The sequence below is a fragment of the Aethalodelphis obliquidens genome, unplaced genomic scaffold (genome assembly GCF_003676395.1).
Source record: "Aethalodelphis obliquidens isolate GAN/ISIS:26980383/991018 unplaced genomic scaffold, ASM367639v1 scaffold62, whole genome shotgun sequence".
NCBI lineage: Eukaryota > Metazoa > Chordata > Mammalia > Artiodactyla > Delphinidae > Aethalodelphis > Aethalodelphis obliquidens.
Genome location: NW_020838006.1, coordinates 5,441,173 through 5,463,022, shown reverse-complemented (window position 1 = coordinate 5,463,022; position 21,850 = coordinate 5,441,173). Strand labels below are relative to the sequence as shown.

The window sequence follows — 21,850 nt, the reverse complement described above, 5'->3', positions numbered from 1 at the left end:
TAATCAGGTGGTGATGCCAGTTGCAACTGCTCTTCCAGGTATATTGTCATTACTAGAATACATAAATACAGGCTTTGGCACCTGTTATGTTATTAACCCAGTAAATGGTTCATTTTTAATTCCTTCAGCCAGCAAGAATAGTAGCACATTTTCACTGTTTTATGTCAGGACTTTATCTAGAGAGAAACTGATAGCCACATACTACCACCATGGATAAGAAGATACAACAGTTGTACAGCAAAGGAAACCATAAACAAAACAAAAAGATAACCTACCACCTGGGAGAAAATATTTGCAAATGATGCAACAAGGACTTAATTTCCAAAATAAACAAACAGCTCATCAACAAAAAACCCAATCGAAAAATGGGCAGAAGATTTAAATAGATATTTCTCCAAAGAAGATATACAGATGGCCAACAGGCATATGAAAAGATGCTCAACATCACTAATCATTAGAGAAATGAGGTACCACCTCGCATCAGTCAGAATGGCCATCATTAAAAAAGTCTACAAATGACAAATGCTAGAGAGGGTGTGGAGAAAAAGGAACCCTCCTACACTGTTGGTGGGAACGTAAGTTGGTACAGCCACTATGGAGAACAGTATGGAGGTTCCACATAAAACTAAAAATAGAGTTGCCATATGATCCAGCAATCCCACTCCTGGGCATACACTCAGAGAAAACTATAATTCAAAAAAGATACATGCATCCCTATGTTCATAGCAGCACTATACACAATAGTTAAGACATGGAAACAACCTAAATGTCCATCGACAGATGAATGGATAAAGAAGATATGGTACGGACTTCCCTGGTGGCCCAGTGGTTAAGACTCTGTGCTTTCACTACAGGGGGCAAGAGCTTGACCCCTGATGGGGAAAGTTTCACATGCTGTGCAGCGTGGCCCAAAAAAAAGGAACATGTGGTATATATACACAATGGAATACTACTCAGCCATAAAAAAGAATGAAATAATGCCATTTGCAGCAACATGGATGGCCTAGAGATTATCATACTAAGTGAATAAGTCAGAAAGAGAAAGACAAATATCATATGATATCACTTACAGGTGGAATCTAAAATATGACACTAACGAACTTATCTATGAAACAGATTCACAGACATAGAGAAAAGACTTGTGGCTGCTGGGGTGGGGGGTTGGGGGAGGGATGGAGTGGGAGGCTGGGATTAGCTGATGGAAACTATTATATATAGAATGGATAAACAACAAGGTCCTACTGCATAGCACCAGGAACTATATTCAATATCCTGTGATAAACCATAATGGAAAAGAATATTAAAAAGAATATATATATATATATACGTATAACTGAATCCCTTTGCTATACACCAGAAACTAACACAACATTGTAAATCAACTATACTTCAGTAAAATAAATTTTGCAAAAAGAAGATACAATGGTTTAGGGACCATTTACTATGTGGAAACTCATAAGGCTTACAGTTTTGAAAGCAGTCCATAGCAATAGGGAACTCTGCAGTATCCAGGCTGCAGAGCAAACTGTGTTGCCACTTTGGCCTCATGCCATAAAAGACACAATACTTTAAATGTAGGTAGGGATGCCTTATGAAGCATGGGCAAACCACATAGTAGAATGGTGACATAGACCCCTAGAGTTTTAGAGTATAATCATCTATTCTCCATTTGATAAGCAGTTCCTACCTCGCAATTGGGCCCTGGCAGAGACTGACTGCTTGACCATGTGAGTATGAGACCTTACCTGAATGGGGCATTTTGAACTACAGAGCGGAATTCCACTGTCAAATGGAAATGGAGTATACAAGAGCAGGCCTGAAAGGAACAAGTAAATTACATGAGCAGGTGGCTCAGATTCCAAGGCACTTGCTTCTACTGCTTTGCTACCTGTACCTCAACCCACATCTATGGACTCATGGGGAGTTTTACTTAACACAGGAGGGAAAAACTTGGGCCTGCTCTGTACTTGAGTGTCCATGGCGTGGCACTAGCCATCTCCACTCTGGTATAGAACTAAAAAACTGTCGTGACATAAAAGGAGGAACACTGTATGATTCCACTTATATGAGGTACCTAGAATAGTCAAATTCATAGAGACAGAAGGTTGAACAGAAGTTACCAGGAGCTGGAGGGAGGGAACGGAGGAATGGGAGTTAGTGTTTAATGGGGGCAAAGTTTCCGTTGGGGATGATGAAAAAGTTCTGGAGACGGACAGGAGTGAAGGTTGCACAACAATGTGAATGTACTTAATGCCACAGAACCATACACTTACACATGGTTAAAGTGGTAAGTTTTATGTTATGTATATTTTACCACAATGAAAAAACCAGGAGCAAAAGAAAATCTTCCCAATGTGTGGAACTTTGGTTTACATGAAAGGAGAGATGGCCTTATTCATGGATCTGTACTAATTTATGGATAATGCCTAAAATAGCTGGTCAGAGACAGCTATTTCAACACTGAAAAACTGAGAATAAGATGTCAGTATGGGGGGACTTCCCTGGAGGTCCAGTGGTTAAGACTCCACGCTTCCACTGCAGGGGGCGCAGGTTCAATCCCTGGTCGGGGAACTAAGATCCCACATGCCACCCCGCAGCCAAAAAAAAAGTCAGTCTGGACATCTTGGAATGAGCAGCCTGGCAATGTGTATGTAGCCTACGCCACCCCCCCACAAGAGGAATTCAATGAAGAAGTTACCCCTAATAATCAGGTGGCACCTTGGAGGACTGGACCCATTCTCTGGCTGTCAGGTACCTCTGTCTCCAGCCACATCTGCACTTGTGTAATGGAACCATGTACGTAGGGGTCATGGTGGCAGAGATGGAGGCCATGCAGGAATGCAATAACACAAACTTCTCTTCTTCCTCAGAGTTGATCTGGTTACCACCACTGCTGAGCATCCAATGTGCCAACAGCAGAGGCCACCATGAGTCCCCACAAGACATCATTCCCTAGCTGGCCCTTCCTGTTATGTGGGGGGAAGTTGTTTATATGGGATCCCTTTTTTTTTCCACAGGGGTCACAATTATTTGTCCTCATTGGAATAGATCCTTACTTTAGATATGATTTTGCCTTCTTTGCCTGCCTTGCTTCTACCAGCATGATATCGTGGACTCATAGAATGCCTCATCTATTGCCATGGAATCGCACATTACATCATCTATAACCAAGAAACTGATTTTGCAGCAAAGGCAGTATGGCAATGGCATCACGCCCATGAGTTTTACTCTATGCCCCATCACCCAGAAGCAGATGGCTTGATAGAAAGGTGAGGTCACAGGGTACTAGCTGAGCCAATACCCTGAGAGGTTAGGGCACTCGTCCAGGATACAGTATATGCCTTAAGCCAGCAGCCAATATATGGTGTCATTTCTCTTATAGACAGAATACACCGTCTAAGAACCAACGAGTGGAAGTGGGAATGACCTTCCTTCTATTACATATAATAACCCACCTACCAAAGTTTTGCATGCCATCCCTACAACCTTTAGATTGGTGAATTGGAAGGTTTGGGTGGGCAAGGGAGACACACTTCCACCAGTAAACACACAGGCATCTGCCAGTAAATTGGAAGCTAATATTGCTCTCCAACAGAAGAGAAGGTCACTCTACTGGCTGGTGACTGATCCTGATTACCAAGGGGAAAGTGGGTTGCTTCTACAAAATGCACGTATGGATGACTATGTCTAGATCCCAGGAATCTGTCCAATAGCAACAGTCAATGAGAAACCATGGCAAACTAATAAAGATAGGTCCTCAGAAGGAATGAACGTTTGGATCCCTCGCACCCGTTAAAAAAAGTCATGTCGGCCAAGGTGCTCTGAGGGTGGAAGGGAAATATTGCAATGATTATCAAAAAATACCTCTTGGCCAGTTACGGGAGCAAGGATTGTGGTTTCTATATTTTATGATAAGGGTTTACTTTTCGCCGTTTCTCTTTATGTGAAACAGCACTTAAGTGAAAATAACCAGTGATAGTGGTTAATATTACTGTTTTAGCTCCAAGTGAGACTTTGAATTGACATATTCCCAGATCATACAGAAACTGACAGAACTTTGTGCTTCCCCTGTTTTGTTCCACATTATGTTCATCCAAATGAAAGAAGAGAATAAATGGACTGTGCTGGTTGTTTTCCAACTGCCTCTCCAGATCCACTCTCTACCCTCCCCTGCCTGACTCTGCGCCCTGGGAGAATGACCTCTGAGGACTGTGGCACCTGTGCTCCTTTGCCGTCCAGCTGTCAAATGGTTCAGCCACCAGGAGGCATCAGGAGGAATCTAAAGGGCAGAAGGAGAGAGAGACTGGGGTATTTCTTCCTCACTCCCTCCCTACCATACCACTGGCAGCAACTGTGTTCCTCTACCTGTGGTTAACCTCTCCTTTCAGGCAGCCCCTTTCATGACCATGCTCCGGCTGGATTTTGATAACACCTCCAACTCCCCTCATACCTTCAGGCCTCACAGTGGTAACCCTTCCTGCTGTTGACAGTCCCAAGGGCTTTACCATCCCTTATTGGTTCTCTCAACCCTGCCCGTGTTTCTGTCTGTGGTCCTTTCATTAAACTCTTTTCTGTTAAACTTATTTACTCTTCAGGGCAAGAACTGAACTCATTACTCTTGAAATATTTGTTATTAAGGTATAAATAGCATTCAACAAAATGCACAGATTTTAAGTGTACAGTTTAGTGAGGTCTGAGAAGTGTATACACTCGGGTGATGGCCATCCTCATCAAGATACAGAATGTTCTCATTATATCAGAAGTGTGTTCCCACCTCCTCAAAGGCAACCACGGTATTGTTTCCACCACAGATTAGTTCTGCCCCTTTGTGAACTTCATATAAAAATGGAATCATACAGGGACTTCCCTGGCACTTCCACTGCAGGGGGAGTGGGTTCCATCCCTGGTCAGGGAAGTTCTGCATGCCACGAGGTGTGGCAAAAAAAAAGAGAGAGAGAGAGAGAGAAAGGAAATCATACAGTATGAACTCTTTTACTAAAGCTTCTTTCACTCATCATATTTTTGAGATTCATCCACGTTATTGAGTGCATCAGTATTTCCTTCCTCTTATTGATGAAGAGTATTCTATTGCATAAACATGACAGCGTTTGTTTTTCTGTTCGTTGGTTGATGACATTTGGGTTGCTTCCAGTTTTTAATTATTGTGAATAAAGCTGCTATGAAATTTGGGTATAAATCTTTTTGTGCACATATGTTTTCATTTCTTTTGGATATACACCCAGGAGCGGAATTCTGTGTCTTCAAGGAGGTGTATTTTAACTTTATATGAAACAGACAAACAGTTCTCTAAAGCAATTGTACCAAATAAACCTTTAGAGCGTGCCATCTCCCCAAATCAGGACAGGGCAGGACGGGTCTGAATAAAGACAAACTTTAAAATTTCATTAGAATTCGGTAGTAATATCCAATTGACTATTCTGAAAGCGATAGTAGGCACAGCTCCTGAAGGAATCAATGCATAGTTCCTGCAGGTGCCTTCTGCCCCCTCCCCTCCATTCTCAGCAATAACCAGGCTTTCAAAGGTCCCCTCCAGCCCAGACATGTGAATTTTCACTCCTCAGGTTACCAGCTAGCTGTTGCAAGATGAATAGTTAAGTAAATTAATTTACACTCACATGTGAATGATTGTCAGGCCTTTTAGGGAAGGGGAGTCTCGCTATTCCGTGCGTTTCACTCCTCAGAGTGAGGCTGGCAAGTTAGAGCTTTCTTTTTCGTAAAAATGTTCTTCCTCTACAGGAGGACGCCAGCTGCAAAGTCAAGAGGCAGAGTACAGAGTTAGGCATCAGTTTTTCACGGTCCTCCCGGGGCGAGAGGGTGTGGGGTGGGTTGGCCTCTCAGACTGCGTCACCCTTTCGCAGAGGGTCCCCAGGCAGGCGGGGGTTCCCTGCAGCGGGCTCTCCGCTCTCCCCGCCTCCACGCGCCCTTCCGCTCTGCCCCGGAGGCACCCAGGGAGCTCGCCGTTCGTTCGGCTCAGCCTCTTTTGGCACCGAGGCCCCCAGGTGCCCAGCACGAAGGCGGAGCCCGGCTACAGCCGCCTCCCCGGCGCCGAGTACTGGACCCCCTGGGAGCTCGGGGCCCCAGCGTTGCGGATCTGGCATCCCCAGCCTCCCTGGCTCCCCGCGCTCCTCCCTGTCTGCGCTCCGGGCGCGAAGCCTGCGACGCGCGAACAGAGCACAGCACGCGGAGCTGAGTGGCGTGCGCGGCGCGGTGGCGCGGGCACCCCCGATTGCGGCACAGCCAGAGCCCGCGCTCCAGCCAGCGGCCCATGGACGTCCGGACCATGTCTGCCAAGGGACCCGGCTCCCGCACCCGGCTCTGGGCGGCGGCGCTGCTCCTGCTCGGCCTGCCAGGGCTCTCCGTGCGGGCGGAGGGTGAGTGTCTGGGGAGTGCCCGCGAGGCGGCGGGCCCGGGGTGGCGCGTGGGGAAAGTGAAGCTCGCCGGGGCTGTCCCCTCGGACGAGCCCGGAACACTACCAGCCTTGGAGGAAACAAGGAGCGCAGCTGTCCTGCGATCCCGCCTCCCTCTTGGAGCTCACCGAGTCCCCGCGCGCCCAAACGCCCCCACAGGGCCCCTGAACCACTCCTTAATGCACAAGAGAAAGCCTGTGCTTTGGTCCTGCAGGCCCACCTCTAGCTTTCCAAGATCTCCTTGAAAGGTCTTTAAAATGAAATCACGTCTAGGGTGCCCTGGAACCTCCTCTGCCGAGACATAATTTCCCACGTCTATTAAATGTGCTCCGAATGGCAAGGCCAGTGATTACAAGATTCCCTTGGCGTTTTGGCTTGGTCCGGGAAGATCTGAAAGATGAGTGGAAATCAGCTAGGCAAAAGAGAGAGGAGACGGTCTTGGGGAGAGGAAATAGCACGTGCAAAGGTCCTGTGAGTCACAGGGGAAATGGGATAAATGACAGAGTGGCTGGAGCGGAAAGTTCAAGGTGAGGCTCTCCTTTGACAAGAAGCTAGACAGGGCTTCTCTGGTGGCGCAGTGGTTAAGAATCTGCCTGCCAATGCAGGGGACAGGGGTTCAAGCCCCGGTCCAGGGAGATCCCACATGTTGCGGAGCAACAAAGCCTGTGTGCCACAGCTACTGAGCCTGCGTTTTAGAGCCTGCAGGCCACAACTACTGAGCCCACGTGCCACAACTACTGAAGCCCACATGCCTAGAGCCCAGTGCTCTGTGACAAAGAGAATCCACCGCAATGAGAAGCCCGCGCACCACAACGAAGAGTAGCCCAGTAGTCCCCACTCGCAGCAACCAGAGAAAGCCCACGCACAGCAACGAAGACCCAACACAGCCAAATATAAATAAATGAAATAAATACATTTAAAATATAATAAAAATAAAAAACATTTTTAAAAAGCTAGAGGAAATAGGTAAGGACCAGATTTTTGTGGGTTCTGAGAACTGACCCATCTTTCGTTTGTTTTTTCAACCTGAATTCAGCTTTCAATACTTGCCTAAACTTAGCAGGATCACAGCCTTAGATCAGTTCAGTTTCAAAAAGCTAATTCAGCTGTGTTTTGATTTTGGAACAAAACCCCGTTGACTTGGTGCAGAAGGATGTAAAAGAAAAGAAGCTAGCATGTTCTCACATCCATGAGGGGTTACTAGTAAATCCAAGCTTGGGACAAATTAGATTGATGAAGGAGAAAAACCCTCAGCTGATTTAGGATGCTTTGTATATTTTAAAATGTCATCGCTATTTAGCAAACAATATTGGGTGCAGAGAGAAAATTTGACAAAAAGAACCATGATGGTTAGGGAAAGGAGAAAGCAAGGGAAAAACCTCCAGATAGTAGCTTAGAATTTTGGGTTCTCTTTGTTCTAAGTGCCAGCTTGTAGAACTCTTTGCTCCTAATTAAGGATGACTGTCTTATTTCTCCATATGGTCAGAGAGAGTGTTAGAGGGGAAAACACTGTTAACTTTAAAGGCTCCTAGTGATCACTGTTAATTTTTAATTGAGATAAAATTCATGTAAAATTTACCATTTTAAAATGCACGATCCAAGTGTTTTTAGTACAGTCATCAACCATCACCACTCTCTCATTTCTGAAAATTTTCATCACCCAAAAAGAAATCCCATACCTAGTAGCAGCCAATCCACTGTTAATTCTTTTTGTTTTAATTCACTTATTTATTTATTTTTTGGCTGCACTGGGTCTTCGTTGATGTGCGAGGGCTTCCTCCAGTTGAGGCTAGCGGGGCTACTTCGTCGTTGAGGTGCACAGGCTTCTCATTGCGGTGGCTTCTCTTTGTCGCAGAGCACTGGGCTCTAGGCGCACGGGCTTCAGTAGTAGTGGCACTCAGGCTCAGTAGTTGTGGCTCGCAGGCTCTAGAGCGCGGGCTCAGTAGTTGTGGCTCACGGGCTTAGCTGCTCCGCAGCGTGCGGGATCTTCCCGGACCAGGGCTCGAACCCGTGTCCCCTACATTGGCAGGCAGATTCTTAACCACTGCACCACCAGGGAAGTCCCTGTTAATTCTTTACTGTAGTACTTTTTGGCCTGACATTGAGTCATGAAAATTAAGCTGATTTTAAAGAATGCAAGTAGAATAAATTGGAGCTAGTATTAACCTTTGAACAATGTATACTATTGTACCAATTTTAATTCCTTTTAAAGAAATATCTCTGCAACCCATGAGGCTTTAGAGTTTCACCCCACTATAACTGCTGAAGTGGAATGTCAGATGGGTATGGATCAATATTTTGTGCCTATCTGGCTTGATGTGGGTCATAGAAAATTTAAGACAGAAATATCATTGGATAAGGAGAAAGGAACGACAGCACCAGGCATATTTTCTTGTTAACACTTGCCAGAAGTGCCTCCGTTTCTCCCTTCTCCTTTCCTTCTCCCTTCTTCCGCAATGGAGAACTATAGGTAAATTTGCTTTCAAGAAACTCCATTTGCTGAGCTCCAACTTTTATAATAGAGCCATTGAAAAATTAGAACCTATTTATGAAAGGATTCTTTTCTTTACTAAATATATGCTTAACTACCACTTTTCACAGTTACGTATGTATGTGCTACAGTGATGGAAGGAGGAAGAAGAAATGTGCAGCTAAACTAATGTGTTAAGACATTTGAAGAGAGAGAATTTGGAGTTATTAAAAATTCCATAGACTTATTCAAAAATAAGTCAAACTCAAATGAAAAACATTTAGTTTTACATTGGACTAATCAGATGTGTATCTTATACATAAAAGAGACCTGCTATTGTAATTTTAAAACGCTTTTGAAACAGAAAAATCTTCACATTAACTGAATGCAAATTAACTGTTTGAGTAAAGACTGCAGGAAAAGATTCATTAATTCAACAGATAATTTGAGTGTCTACCATATACTAGGTACTGTCCTTGCTGTTGAGGATAGAGCGGTGAGGAGAAACAGGTCCTTGCTATCAGGGAGCTTAAAATCCAATGGGGGAGAGAGTCATTAAGCAAATAATTATATGAATGAAAATGTGAACTTGCGATTTTGATAAGTGATAAGATTAAAGGATGGAGGTATTATGAGGGCATACATTAGGAGATTTTTGACTTGGCATAGGAGGATCTGAAAGATAAGAATAAACTAGGCAAAGGGGGGAAGACAGAGGATCTGGATAGAGAATAACATGTACAGAGAAACTATGAGTGGCAGAGAAAGTGGGACATGTGTTAAGAAACAGAGTGACTGGAGCCCAGAGTCCAAGGTAGAAGTAGTTTGAGATGATGCTGGGGAAACTGATATGGGGCCAAGTTTTGTTTTAATCAAAAAAAGAGAGACTGATCAGGTTTGCATTTTGAGAAGCTCACGCTGAGAGTAGGAAGAATGGATGGCACCAGGGCAGGATTGGATATGGAGAGACCACGTAGGGTGCTATTTCACTTGTGCAGGTGAGAGAGGGTGGGGGTGGAGAGGAGGATGGGGTGAATGGAAAGGGTCTGGACTGAAGAGAAAAATGTGAGTCATCCATGTCAAGATGGCCTTTGAAACCATGTGTGTAAATGGAATCCTAGGGAAAAGTTTTACAATGAGAAGAGATGACCTACTTAATTTCTGTACAGATTTTTGTCACTTAAGTTAAAATGTTTTACTGCAACCTTGCTGAACTGTTCTAGTAGTTTTTCTAGTGGATTTCTTAGGATTTTCTATATGCAAGATCACGTCATTTGCAAATATAGTTTTACTTCTTTCCAATCTGGATGGCTTTTATTTCATCTTCTTGCCTACTTGCCTTGGAGAGAACTGCCAGTACAATGTTGAACAGAAGTGGCAAGAGCAGACATCCTTGATCTTAGGGGAAGGTATTCAGTCTTTCACCACCAAGTGTGATGTTAGCTGTGGGATTTTTGTAGATGCTCTTTATCAGGTTGAAGATATTCCCCTCCCTTCTTAGTTTGTTGAATGTTTTTTTAATCATGAAAGGGTACTGAATTTTGTCAAGTGCCTTTCTGCATCTATTGAGATGATTATGTAGTTTTTGTCCTTTATTCTATTGATAAGTTGTATTATATTAATTGATTTTGGGATATAAACCAACCTTGTATTCCTGGGATAGATCGCACTTGGTCATGGTATATAATTTTTTTTTTATGCTGCTGGATTTAGTTTGCTAGTATTTTTGTTGAGGGCTTTTGTGTCTATATTTATAAGAGATAATGGCCTGTAGTTTTCTTTTCTTGTGGTGTCTTTTGTCTGGTTTTGGCATTAGGGCAATGGTGGCCTCATAGAAAAAGCTGGGAGGTGTTGTTCCCTCCTGTTCTATTTTTTAGATGAGTTTATAGAGAATTGTTATCAAGTTCTTTTTAGCTATTTGGTAGAATTCATCAGTGAAGCCATCTGAACATGTGCATTTCTTTGTGGGTAATTTTAAGTTACTAATTCAATCTCTTTACTTGTTAAAGGTCTATTCAGATTTTCTATTTCTTCTTGAGTCAATTTCAGTAGTTTGTGTCTTTTTAGGAATTTTTCCATTTCATACGAGTTACCTAATTTTTGGCATACAGTTATTTGGGGGTTTTGGGGAGGATTTTTGGCCATGCCATGAGGCATGTGGGATCCTAGTTCCCCAACCAGGGATGGAACCTGCGTGCCCTGCACCGGAAGCACGGAGTCCCAACCACTGGACTGCCAGGGAAGTCTGGCATACAGTTGCTTATAGTAGTCCTTTATAATCTTTGTATTTCCAGGTTGGAGTAATAACTGCCCTCTTATTCCTGTTTTAGTAATTCAAGTCTTCTTTTGTTTTCTTGGTCATTTTAGCTAAACGTTTGTCAATTCTGTTGACCTTCCCAAAAACCAACTTTTGGTTTTACTGATTTTCTTTATTGTTTTTCCTTCTCTATTTCATTAATTTTTGCTTTAATTCTTATTATTTCCTTCTTCTGCTTGCTTTGGGTTTAGTTTGCTCTTCTTTTCCGTGTTTTCCAACAGGTTAGGATTTTTTTTTTTTTACATTTTTATTGGAGTATAATTGCTTTACAATGGTGTGTTAGTTTCTGCTTTATAACAAAGTGAATCAGTTATACATATACATATATCCCCATATCTCTTCCCTCTTGCATCTCCCTCCCTCCCAACCTCCCTATCCCACCCTTCTAGCTGGTCACAAAGCACCGAGCTGATCTCCCTGTGCTATGCGACTGCTTCCCACTAGCTATCTATTTTACATTTGGTAGCGTATATATGTCCATATATACACTACCACTCTCTCACTTTGTCCCAGCTTACCCTTCCCCCTCCCCGTGTCCTCAAGTCCGTTCTCTAGTAGGTCTGCATCTTTATTCCCGTCTTACCCCTAGGTTCTTCATGACCTTTTTTCTTTTTTTAGATTCCATATATATGTGTTAGCATACGGTATTTGTTTTTCTCTTTCTGACTTACTTCACTCTGTATGACAGACTCTAGGTCCACCCACCTCACTACAAATAACTCAATTTCGTTTCTTTTTATGGCTGAGTAATATTCCATTGTATATATGTGCCACATCTTCTTTATCGATTCATTGTTGATAGACACTTAGGTTGCCTCCATGTCCTGGCTATTGTAAATAGAGCTGCAGTGAACATTGTGGTACATGACTCTTTTTGAATTATGGTTTTCTCAGAGTATATGCCCAGTAGTGGGATTGCTGGGTCATATGGTAGTTCTATTTTTAGTTTTTTAAGGAACCTCCATACTGTTCTCCATAGTGGGTGTATCAATTTACATTCCCACCAACAGTGTATGAGGGTTCCCTTTTCTCCACACCCTCTCCAGCATTTATTGTTTGTAGATTTTTTGATGATGGCCATTCTGACTGGTGTGATAGGATTTTTATTTGAGATAATTTTTCTTATTTTAATGTGGGCATTTATATTTATAAATTCCCCTCTATGCAGTGTATTAACTGCATCCCATAAGGTTTAGCATGTTTTGCCTTCATTCATCTCAAAATATTTTCTAATTTTGTGATTTCTCCTTGTCTCATCAGTTATTTAGAAGTGCTTGGTTTCATTTCTATTTATTTATGAATTTCCCAATTTATGTTATTAATTTCTAATTCTACCCCATAGTAATTAGAGAAAATACTTTGTACAATTATAATCCTTTTAAATTTATTATGGCTTATTTTATTGCCTAGCATATGGTCTACCCTGAAAAGTGTTCCACACGCACTTGAGAAGAATGTGTATTCTGCTGCTGTTGGGTGCCATTTTATACAATCAATGTTCACTTTTATTTAACTGTGTATTGATTTTTTTCCCCCTTTCCATTCCATCTTGCCTCTCAAATAATTTTCTTTCTGCCTGAAATACTTCTTTTACTATTTCCTACAAGGAGGATCTGGTGGTGGCAAACCACCTTGATTTTGGCTTATCTGAAAAAATACATTTGTTTCATCTTTGTTCTTTGAAATATATTTTCAGCGAGTACAGAATTCTAAATTTGCAGCTATTTTTTGCTAGTAATTGTATTCTTGCTTCCATTGCTATTGTTTTAGAAGACAGCAGTCAAACTGCTGCTACTTTGAAAGTATTCTCTCCCTTCTCTCTATCTGCTTTGACAATATTTTCTTTGTCTTTTCCATTTTGCAGCATCACTGGTATATATGTATTTACAGATATTTTTCATATTGGGATTTGTTGTTGAACTTATTCAATCTATGTATTGGAATATTTATCAGTTCTATAAAATTCACAGGCATTTTGTCTTCAGATATCACTTCCACCTCATTTTTTTCTCTCCTCTCTGGGAATTCTGATTAAAGTATATGTTAATCCTTATTCTTGGGACTCCCTGTGGTGCAGTGGTTAAGAATCCACCTGCCAATGCAGGGGACATGGGTTTGAGCCCTGGTCTGGGAAGATCCCACATGCTGCAGAGCAACTAAGCCCATGCGTCACACTACTGAGCCTGTGCTCTACAGCCCACAAGCCTCAACTGCTGAGCCCACGTGCCACAACTACTGAAACCCGTGCGCCTAGAGCCCGTCTCCACAACACGGGAAGCTACTGCAATGAGAAGCCCATGCACTGCAACAAAGAGTAGCCCCTGCTTGCCACAACTAGAGAAAGCCCACACGCAGCAACAAAGACCCAACGTGGCCAAAAATTAATTAATTTTTTAAAAATCCTTATTCTTTCCTTCATGTCTCTTTATTATCTTAATATTTTCCATCTTTTCTTGTTTCTTTACTACATTTTGGATGATGTCTTCTGATTTCTTTTTTTTTTTAATATTTACTTATTTGGTTGCACTGGGTCTTAGTTGAGGCAAGTGGGCTCCTTAGTTGCAGCAGGTGGGCTCCTTAGTCGCAGCTCACAAGTTGCGGCTTGCCAGCTCCTTAGTTGCAGCACGCGGGCTCCTTAGTTGTGGCATGTGAACTCTTAGCTGCGGCATATGCATGTGGGATCTAGTTCCCTGACCAGTGATCGAACCTGGGCCCCCTGCATAGAGAGCATGGAGCCTTAACCACTGTACCACCAGGGAAGTCCCCTTCTGCTTTCTTTTTCAAGGTTAAGTTCTTTGTTTAAATGTGTCTGATATTCAGCCAAAAACATTTATTGCATCTTAAATTTATCATTGTATTTTTAATTTCTAGAAGTCCTATTTTGTGCTTTTTCAGATCAGCTAAGCACTTTTTATCATTTCCTATTCTTTGCAGATATTTTCAAACTTGTCTTTTATTTCTTTAAATACAGTAATCATGACTGTTCTATAATCTGTGCCTGTTAATACCAGTATTGGACTTATTTTTAGGTCAGTTTCTGCTACATGTGGTATCTCTTGCTTCTCACTCATGGTGCCTTGTTTCCTTGTACACTTCACTGTTTTTTACCTCGGTGGTCATAGCCTTTGAATATGTATTTGTATGGGATTTCCTGAAGCATAAAATGGAGGGGTTTTTTTTCTCCAGAGAGGAGTTAGTTACAATTTTTCCTATCAGGTGTCTGGATAAATGTCAGTCTCAGGCCACTTTAAGCTAAATCCATGGCTTGAAGTGTCTTAGACATAAATTTTTGTTAGAACTACAATTCCAAATCAGGATTAGCACTTGGCCTCCTAACACCAAGACAGCTCATCCAACAGTTCTTGAGAATGAGGGAAGGGGATATTTTTTATCCTTGTTCACTCTTATCTTGAGACTATATAGGTATACCGTATCTTCTTTATCCATTCATCTGTTGATGGACACTGAGGATGTTTCCATGTCTTGGCAATTGTAAATAATGCTGCTAAACATCTTTTTAAAAGGAAGATTTGAAGGGCTTATCCAGATAAACATGCCAGAACAGGCAGTTAAATTTTTTTTTAAGTTAACAGGTAAAAATAGATTCAAACACCAGTGTAACTGTCATCACAGTCCGGGGACGAATGCAGTGAGGTGGTTGCTGCACTTGGATCTTTAGGCAAGTGGGAAACTACAGTTCTGATGGGCATCTGCCAGAGGGTGAGTTTGCTGAGACTGAATTCCCGTGGATCCTAGAGTCAGCCTGTGTCCATGCTTGTCCTCACACAGGGAAGCTCTTTGTGCTGGAGTCTCAGAATGGCTCTCAGGGCCTGGAACTAGAGGCCGCTCGGCTTTCCTGCAAGAGCAGAGGCGCTCACCTGGTGTCTGCGGACGAGCTGCGGAAGGTGGTGCGGGACTGTGCCTTCTCCGTGTGCACCACGGGCTGGCTGGCGGACAGCAGCCTGGGGTAAGTCAGGCCAGCTGGGGGCTCTCCTGCCAACTCACCCCACCTTGCCATCAGGGCTGATACGGGGCTCAATAGAGGTGCCAGGATAGACAGAGTGCAATGGGCTGTGGCTTCCAGTATATTCTTGTTTTGAGTTAAATATAAAAACAAAATGTTAAACAAAATATAAAAACAAAAATGTTAATAAAAACATTTTTCTGGGGTTCTGTCACAGTTTTTTCCTCTTTGTTATTCTGAATTTCCTTTTAAGTTACAAAAGAAAAAAATGCTTGTAAAAATTTCAAATAATACAGATATATATAAAGTGCAAAGTGAGTTTCTCTCTTCTTCCCCACCTCAGAGGTAATGACTCTTAACTATTTGATATATATTCTTTATCTCTTTTTCTCTGTGGATATTCATCTGCATCCATAGGAAGAGGAAGACAGTATTGAGGTTTTAAAATATAACCATGAGAGACTTCCCTGGCGGTCCAGTGGTTAAGACTCCGCGCTTCCACTGCAGGGGGCACGGGTTCGATCCCTGCTCAGGAAACTAAGATCCTACATGCCCTGTGGCGCAGCCAAATAAATAAAAGTTGAGAGTCATCAGATCAATTTTAAAAAATGATAAATTTTAAAAAGTAAAACAAAATATGGCCACAAATTCTTTCACATTGCTCCCATTGAGAAGTGGGGTTTATGTCCTCTCCCTGTGAATCAGGGACAGCATAGTCCTGCCTCGACCAGTAGAATACAGCAGGAGTGATACTGTGTGACTTCTGAGGGTAGGTCGGAAAAACCCATGGTCAGATTTCCCGGGACACTTACTTTTGAGATGCTATCTGTGAAGTCCTAGGAAGCCCAGGCCACATGGAAATGCCTTATGTATGTACTCTCACCAATAGCCCCAACTGATGTCCCAGCCAATAGCCAGCATTAACTAGCAGAAATGTGAGTGCAGATGCCTCCAGGTGATTCTAGCCCCCAGCTATTGACTTAGGCAGCCTGTGAGTCTTTCCAGCTCAGCCTTAGACATTACAGAGCAGAGACAAGCCTTTCCCGTTGTGCCCTATCTGAATTCCTGACCCATGGAATCCTTGTGGAGAAGTAATTCTGTGGCCAGCTAGGAGAAAACATCCCATTAGTGCTGTTAACTACTCCATCAGTCATAAACAGACAAGGCAGGAGCCATTCCACGTTTTCCTTCATGCCACAGGAATGTGAAAGAACAAATGGGCTCCGAAAACTACTTCGCTTGATAATGACCCTGAAGGTGTCTGGCTGGGAGATGGCCATAGAAAACACATGCAACCATGTTGATTCACATCTCCAAAGGTGCCACATGTAAAGCAGCAATTGAATAAAGAGAACAAATGAGGTTACTTCCAAAGCTTTTCAGTGAATCTGGAATTGTAGCCTCTCTGCTTTATATTTCACATCCAAGTTCCTAAATAGACAAAGTATGTCCCACGTATGCATGTTTCCATAATGTAGTCAAGTGTGGATATTTTTCATAACTCTGTCACTACCATTATATCAGATAACCAGGGTATTCTAAAGATTCTAAAGAGCCAGCTTGGAGCCAGGCTTAGGTCTCCCAGGCATTACAAATTGAAACTGAGTCATTGGAAAGGTTTGTCCTCTCTGGGTTTCCTGTAAGGTGTTAAGACATGTTAGTGGATCTCTAACTTGCTTAGATGCTATTTTTGTTGTTGTTGTTGGCCACGCCGCACAGCTTATGGGATCTCAGTTCCCTGACCAGGGGTGGAACCCCAGCCCTCAGTAGTAAGAGCGTGGAGTCTCTAATTCCCTTAGATGCTATTTCTTTAAAGTAAACACACTTACTTGATATATTTACTACATGACATATTAAAATAGTTTTCCATGTTAATGTTTCTGGAACCAAGAAGTATCTGACCATTAGTATGGACATTTCACTGTGCATCTTTCCTGCACAGCCATCTCCCCTCCCCACCAAAAACTAATTATTAAATGCATGGCGCATCTTGCAATTGATGGCATAGTAGCTACATAGATCTGATCTGTATCTCCATGAATTTATATTCAGTCTATACATATATCTAGAAGATGGAGATCTAGAATGGTGAATCTAGAATTTGGGGCTATTTGTCTTCTGGGAGCTTTTACAGATTTCATAAAGCGTGTCTGAAAAGCTGAGAAGCGACTTATATAGCCTCATAGGACTAGGAGAACAGAGATTTGAATTCAGGTTTTATGTATGTGGGGACCAAGGGAATCCTTTTGCTTAGGGTTGGAACATTGAAGGGCTGTACCCTAGGAGTCATAGTAAACTGGAACAAGTACACAGGCCCTCAAAGGAGCTGCAGCATAGCGTCGAATCCTCTGAAGCCATGAGTTTGGATTGAGATGATACTAGAGTTCCAGTGTTCCAGATAGGTAGCAGAACTGATTTTAAAAATCTTCTCTGGAGGAAAATAATATTATCCTAGACAATTTATTTCCACAAACTATTTTAGCAAATATAGGATTTTTCAAGCAAAACAAAATAAACAGTCACGTGAGGAGACAAGGCAACAAGATAAAAATAGCCAATAGAAACTCTAGATGTTAACACTGGTAGATGCAAACTTTAAAAGAACGCTTTAAAATGTTCAAAGATACAAAAGACAAAAAGGAGAATTTTGGAAGAAGACTGAAAAGTATAAAAATAACCAAATGAAAACTCTAGAAATGAAAAATACAGTAGCTGAAATTAAGAACTTAATGGATGGATCTAACAGCTGATTTTAAGAATCAAAGACAAAATTAGTGAACTGGAAGGTATTTCAGAGGAAGATGTCCAGAATAAAGAACAGAAGAAAAAAGGATGAAAATATAGAAGAAAGAGTACAAGGCAAAGAAGGTGCATGTAACTGGAATTCCAAAAGGAAAAGAGAAAGAAGACGAAGCAAAAGCAATATGAGACTTAGCTACAACTGTGGAAAAACATCCACGCACAGATTCAAGAAGCCCTACAAAGCCCGAGTAGGATACATAAAATAATTTCACGACTTGGAACGACATGGTAAAACTGGTAAAAATCAAATATGAAGAAAAACTATTAAAAGTAATAATAAGAAAGAGTACCTTCAAAGGAGCAACAATAAACTGACAATGAAAGCCCCAAGACGACTGAATGAGGCCCTCAAAGTGCTGAAAGGTAATTACTGCCAACCTAGAATTCTATACCCAGCGAAAATATCTTCCAAGAATAAAGGTAAAATAAAGAATTTTCAGACAGACAAAAGGTGAGAGAATTCATCATACATGATCTGCACTAAAAAAAACCCAACACTGAAGGGTGTTCTTCAGGCAGGTGGAAAATAATTGCAGGTGGATGGCTGGAGATGCCAAAAGGGATGAGTGGAAAAAGTAAATGGGGGGGGGGGGTGAATGTACAGATGGTCCCTGACTTACGGTGGTTCAACTTACATTTTTTTTTAACTTTATGATGGTGCAAAAACATTATGCATTCAACAGAAACTGTTCTTCAAATTGTGAATTTTGATCTCTTCCCAGGCTAGTGATATACTGTCTGATACTCTCTCACGATGCTGGGCAGTGAAGTAAGCTGCAGCCCCCAGTCAGCCATGTGATCACGAGAGTAAACAACCGATACACTTATAACCATTCTGTACCAAGACAACCATTCTGCTTTTTCACTTTCAGTATAGCATTCAATAAATTACATGAGATATTCAATGCTTTATTGTAAAATAGACTTTGTGTTAGATGATTTTACCCAGCTGTAGGCTAAAGTAAGTGTTTTGAGCACATTTAAGGTAGGCTAGGCTAAGCTCTGATGTTCAGTAGGTTTTGTGTGTTATATGCATTTTTGCCTTACCATATTTTCAACTTACAATGAGCTTTGGGAGATATAACCCCGCTGTAAGTCGAGGAAGATCTATAATTATATAAAGCAGTAACAGTAATACTAAACACTAAAAAATGGTATATCAGTCAGGAAGTGTTTTAAGTATGTTAATACATAGTATTTTAAATTGTGTTGTTGGGAAAGAGAGTAAAAGTAACATTAGGGCTTCCCTGGTGGCGCAGTGGTTGAGAGTCCGCCTGCCGATTCAGGGGACACGGGTTCGTGCCCCGGTCCAGGAAGATCCCACATCCCGCGGAGCAGCTGGGCCCGTAAGCCATGGCCGCTGAGCCTGCGCGTCCGGAGCCTGTGCTCCGCAACAGGAGAGGCCACAACAGTGAGAGGCCCATGTACCGCAAAAAAAAAAAAAAGTAACATTAAATTTTAATAAGTCAAGGAAGAGTGTTATAACCTCTGTGGTAACCACTAAAAGAATAGTAAAAGAACATATAACTTCCAAACCAATACAGAAGAAAAAGAGATTGCCAAAAAGGAATTCAAACAATCAAAATACGGGAAAGAAAAGAGAGGAAGAAAGGAAGAAGAATGGGCAGAACTAATAGAAATATGGCAGATTTAAATTCAAAGAGGTCTGTTATTAAATTAAGCAGATGTGATGCTCTAATTAGAAAACAAGGACCACCAGGTGGATTTTTTAAAGTTCTACTATTTGTTGTTTACAAAAGATATCCTTAAATAAATCATGGGGCAAAAATAAATTATAATGGAAATTTACATACATGTAGAAATGAATGATATTAAAATATAACATACTCAAACTCATGGGATGCCACTAGTGCTATACCTGGAGGAAAATGTAAAGCGTTAAATGCTTGTGTTAGAAAAGCAAAGAGGCTGAAGGTTCATGAACCAATGATCCATCTTAAGAAATCCGAAAATAACAGCAAAACAAACCCCCTCAAAAGAAGAGAACTAATAAAGAGAATTTTATGAAATAAAAACCAAGTGTATACTAAAAGAGATCAACAATGTATTGCCCCTGAATCTTGAATTGATATATGTGACCTCAACTCAAGTACCACCTATAACTTCCTGCTTTTGGACTTCTGGGGAGAGTATTGATACTTCATCATATTGATACTTTCAGCCAAAACTGAATCAGGAAAATCTCTGCTGATTCAGAGCTGACAGCAGAAAAGAATTCTTTCCCAGTTTTGGTTAGTTCTCCTAACCCAGTGTCTTCTTTGTCTGTTTTAGGACAACCATGTGTAGCAAGGGGAGTGGTGAACAGCAAATCATGAGAGCTGTCGATGTGCGAATTGAAAGCAACCCAGTTCCTGGTGGCACATACAATGCCCTGTGTATTAAGGATGAAGGTCAGTGCCAGAGCCTTTGTAAAGGTTTCAGAGGGTGTGCTCGTGGGGGTTGACCTCTTAGGTAGTGTTCTCTAGAAACTGACCTTAAGATGAGGATTCACTGAACATCATGAATCAGGAAGACTTCCAAAGAAAAGCCAACATGGCAGTGGGGAAGTGGACAGGGAAAGGAAGGGGGAAGGCAATGGTGCAGCACTAAGCAAAGTCCACAGTGGCTGTGAGGTGGGGGGGTAACTTTGGCTCAATCCTGCAGGGAATCTCTGGAGACAGTGACCACAGGTCACCACGGTTTCCTGATCAGGGGTGAGAGAACAGGGGTATTGATACCACTGAACTTGTCAGTCATTATTTAAGGGCTTGCTTCAGGGAGATATAAATTCCCAGACTCTTCTGGTTTTCAGTGTGCTCAGACAAAGAGTTGATAGCTGAGTCACCCTCCAACAAAGATGCACAGATGCTCACCCAGAGCCCCTGTGCATGGGAATGGTAAAGGGATCTAGGAAATATGGACAGACCCCTGACAGCATGTGCTGCAGCTGCTGATACCACTTACCCTTTGGTCTGTCTTCATGGTGGAAATTTTTCTAAAAAGAAAAAAAAAATCCTTTTTTCCCGAAAGGAAATTTATAGGATTTAGGAAACTGCTCCTAGAAAGAAAAATACAACTTCCTTCTGGGAAATCAGCTGAATAGTGAGGAGAAAACCATAAAGGAGTCTCCAGGGCAGCGTTTCATGTGCACTGGAAAAAGTACACCTTCATTATCAGAAATATATGCTGCTGAAAGGGAATGTCTGTGAAAATGGGGAGAAACTGAGCTGCTTACTCATCAGTCATAGAAATCAGCACAGGTACTGCCAGGCTGCACACTGGTCTCATCTGGGAAGTTTTAAGAACTACTGATACCTGGGTGCCAGCCCTAGAGATCTGGATATAAATGTTCTGGACGTTGGGCTTTTTAAAAGCTGCTCAGTGACTATAACATGTAGCCCAGTTTGAGAATTAGTTCCCTAATGCAGAGTTTCCCAAAGCTCTCTGATGATAAGAAATACCAGATGAACTTATTAGAAATGCAAACCCTCAGGCTACATCCCAGAGGCACCAAATCCCAATCTCCAGGGAAGGGGTCAGAGGAGTTGGTAATCAAAGAGCCACAGTGAACCCCACAGCCCTGGCTGGTGCTTGTTAGATGTTTATTGGCGGTAGGCTTCTCTGCTGCCATGGCATCTCCCTCCAGGAAGGGTTGTACATTTGCTGATTGCAGTCAAGAAACTGAAAGATGTGGCCATGGAAAGCCCCGGGGGAGAACAACATCCATGGTTTGTTTTTTAAAAAAACCACATAAGTAAATGAAAACGGTCCTTTGAATCTCAAACATAGGCAAAGGTTCAGATCCCTGAGGGAGACAGGACAGAGCCAGAGGAAAATCAGCATGACCTTTCTTTAGTGATCTCAAATGG

General features: G+C 42.1%; 1 protein-coding gene across 1 annotated transcript in view; it reads left to right on the top strand.

Annotated features, from left to right (window-relative positions):
- Window positions 1-6,301: 6,301 nt before the first annotated feature.
- The window catches only part of SUSD5 (sushi domain containing 5), a 39,107-nt gene continuing 23,558 nt past the window's right edge, over window positions 6,302-21,850 (top strand). The window contains exons 1-3 of the mRNA XM_027088263.1: window positions 6,302-6,392; window positions 15,005-15,182; window positions 20,274-20,392. Of these exons, the coding sequence (XP_026944064.1) occupies window positions 6,302-6,392; window positions 15,005-15,182; window positions 20,274-20,392 (388 nt within the window). The remainder of the gene's footprint in view (window positions 6,393-15,004; window positions 15,183-20,273; window positions 20,393-21,850) is intronic.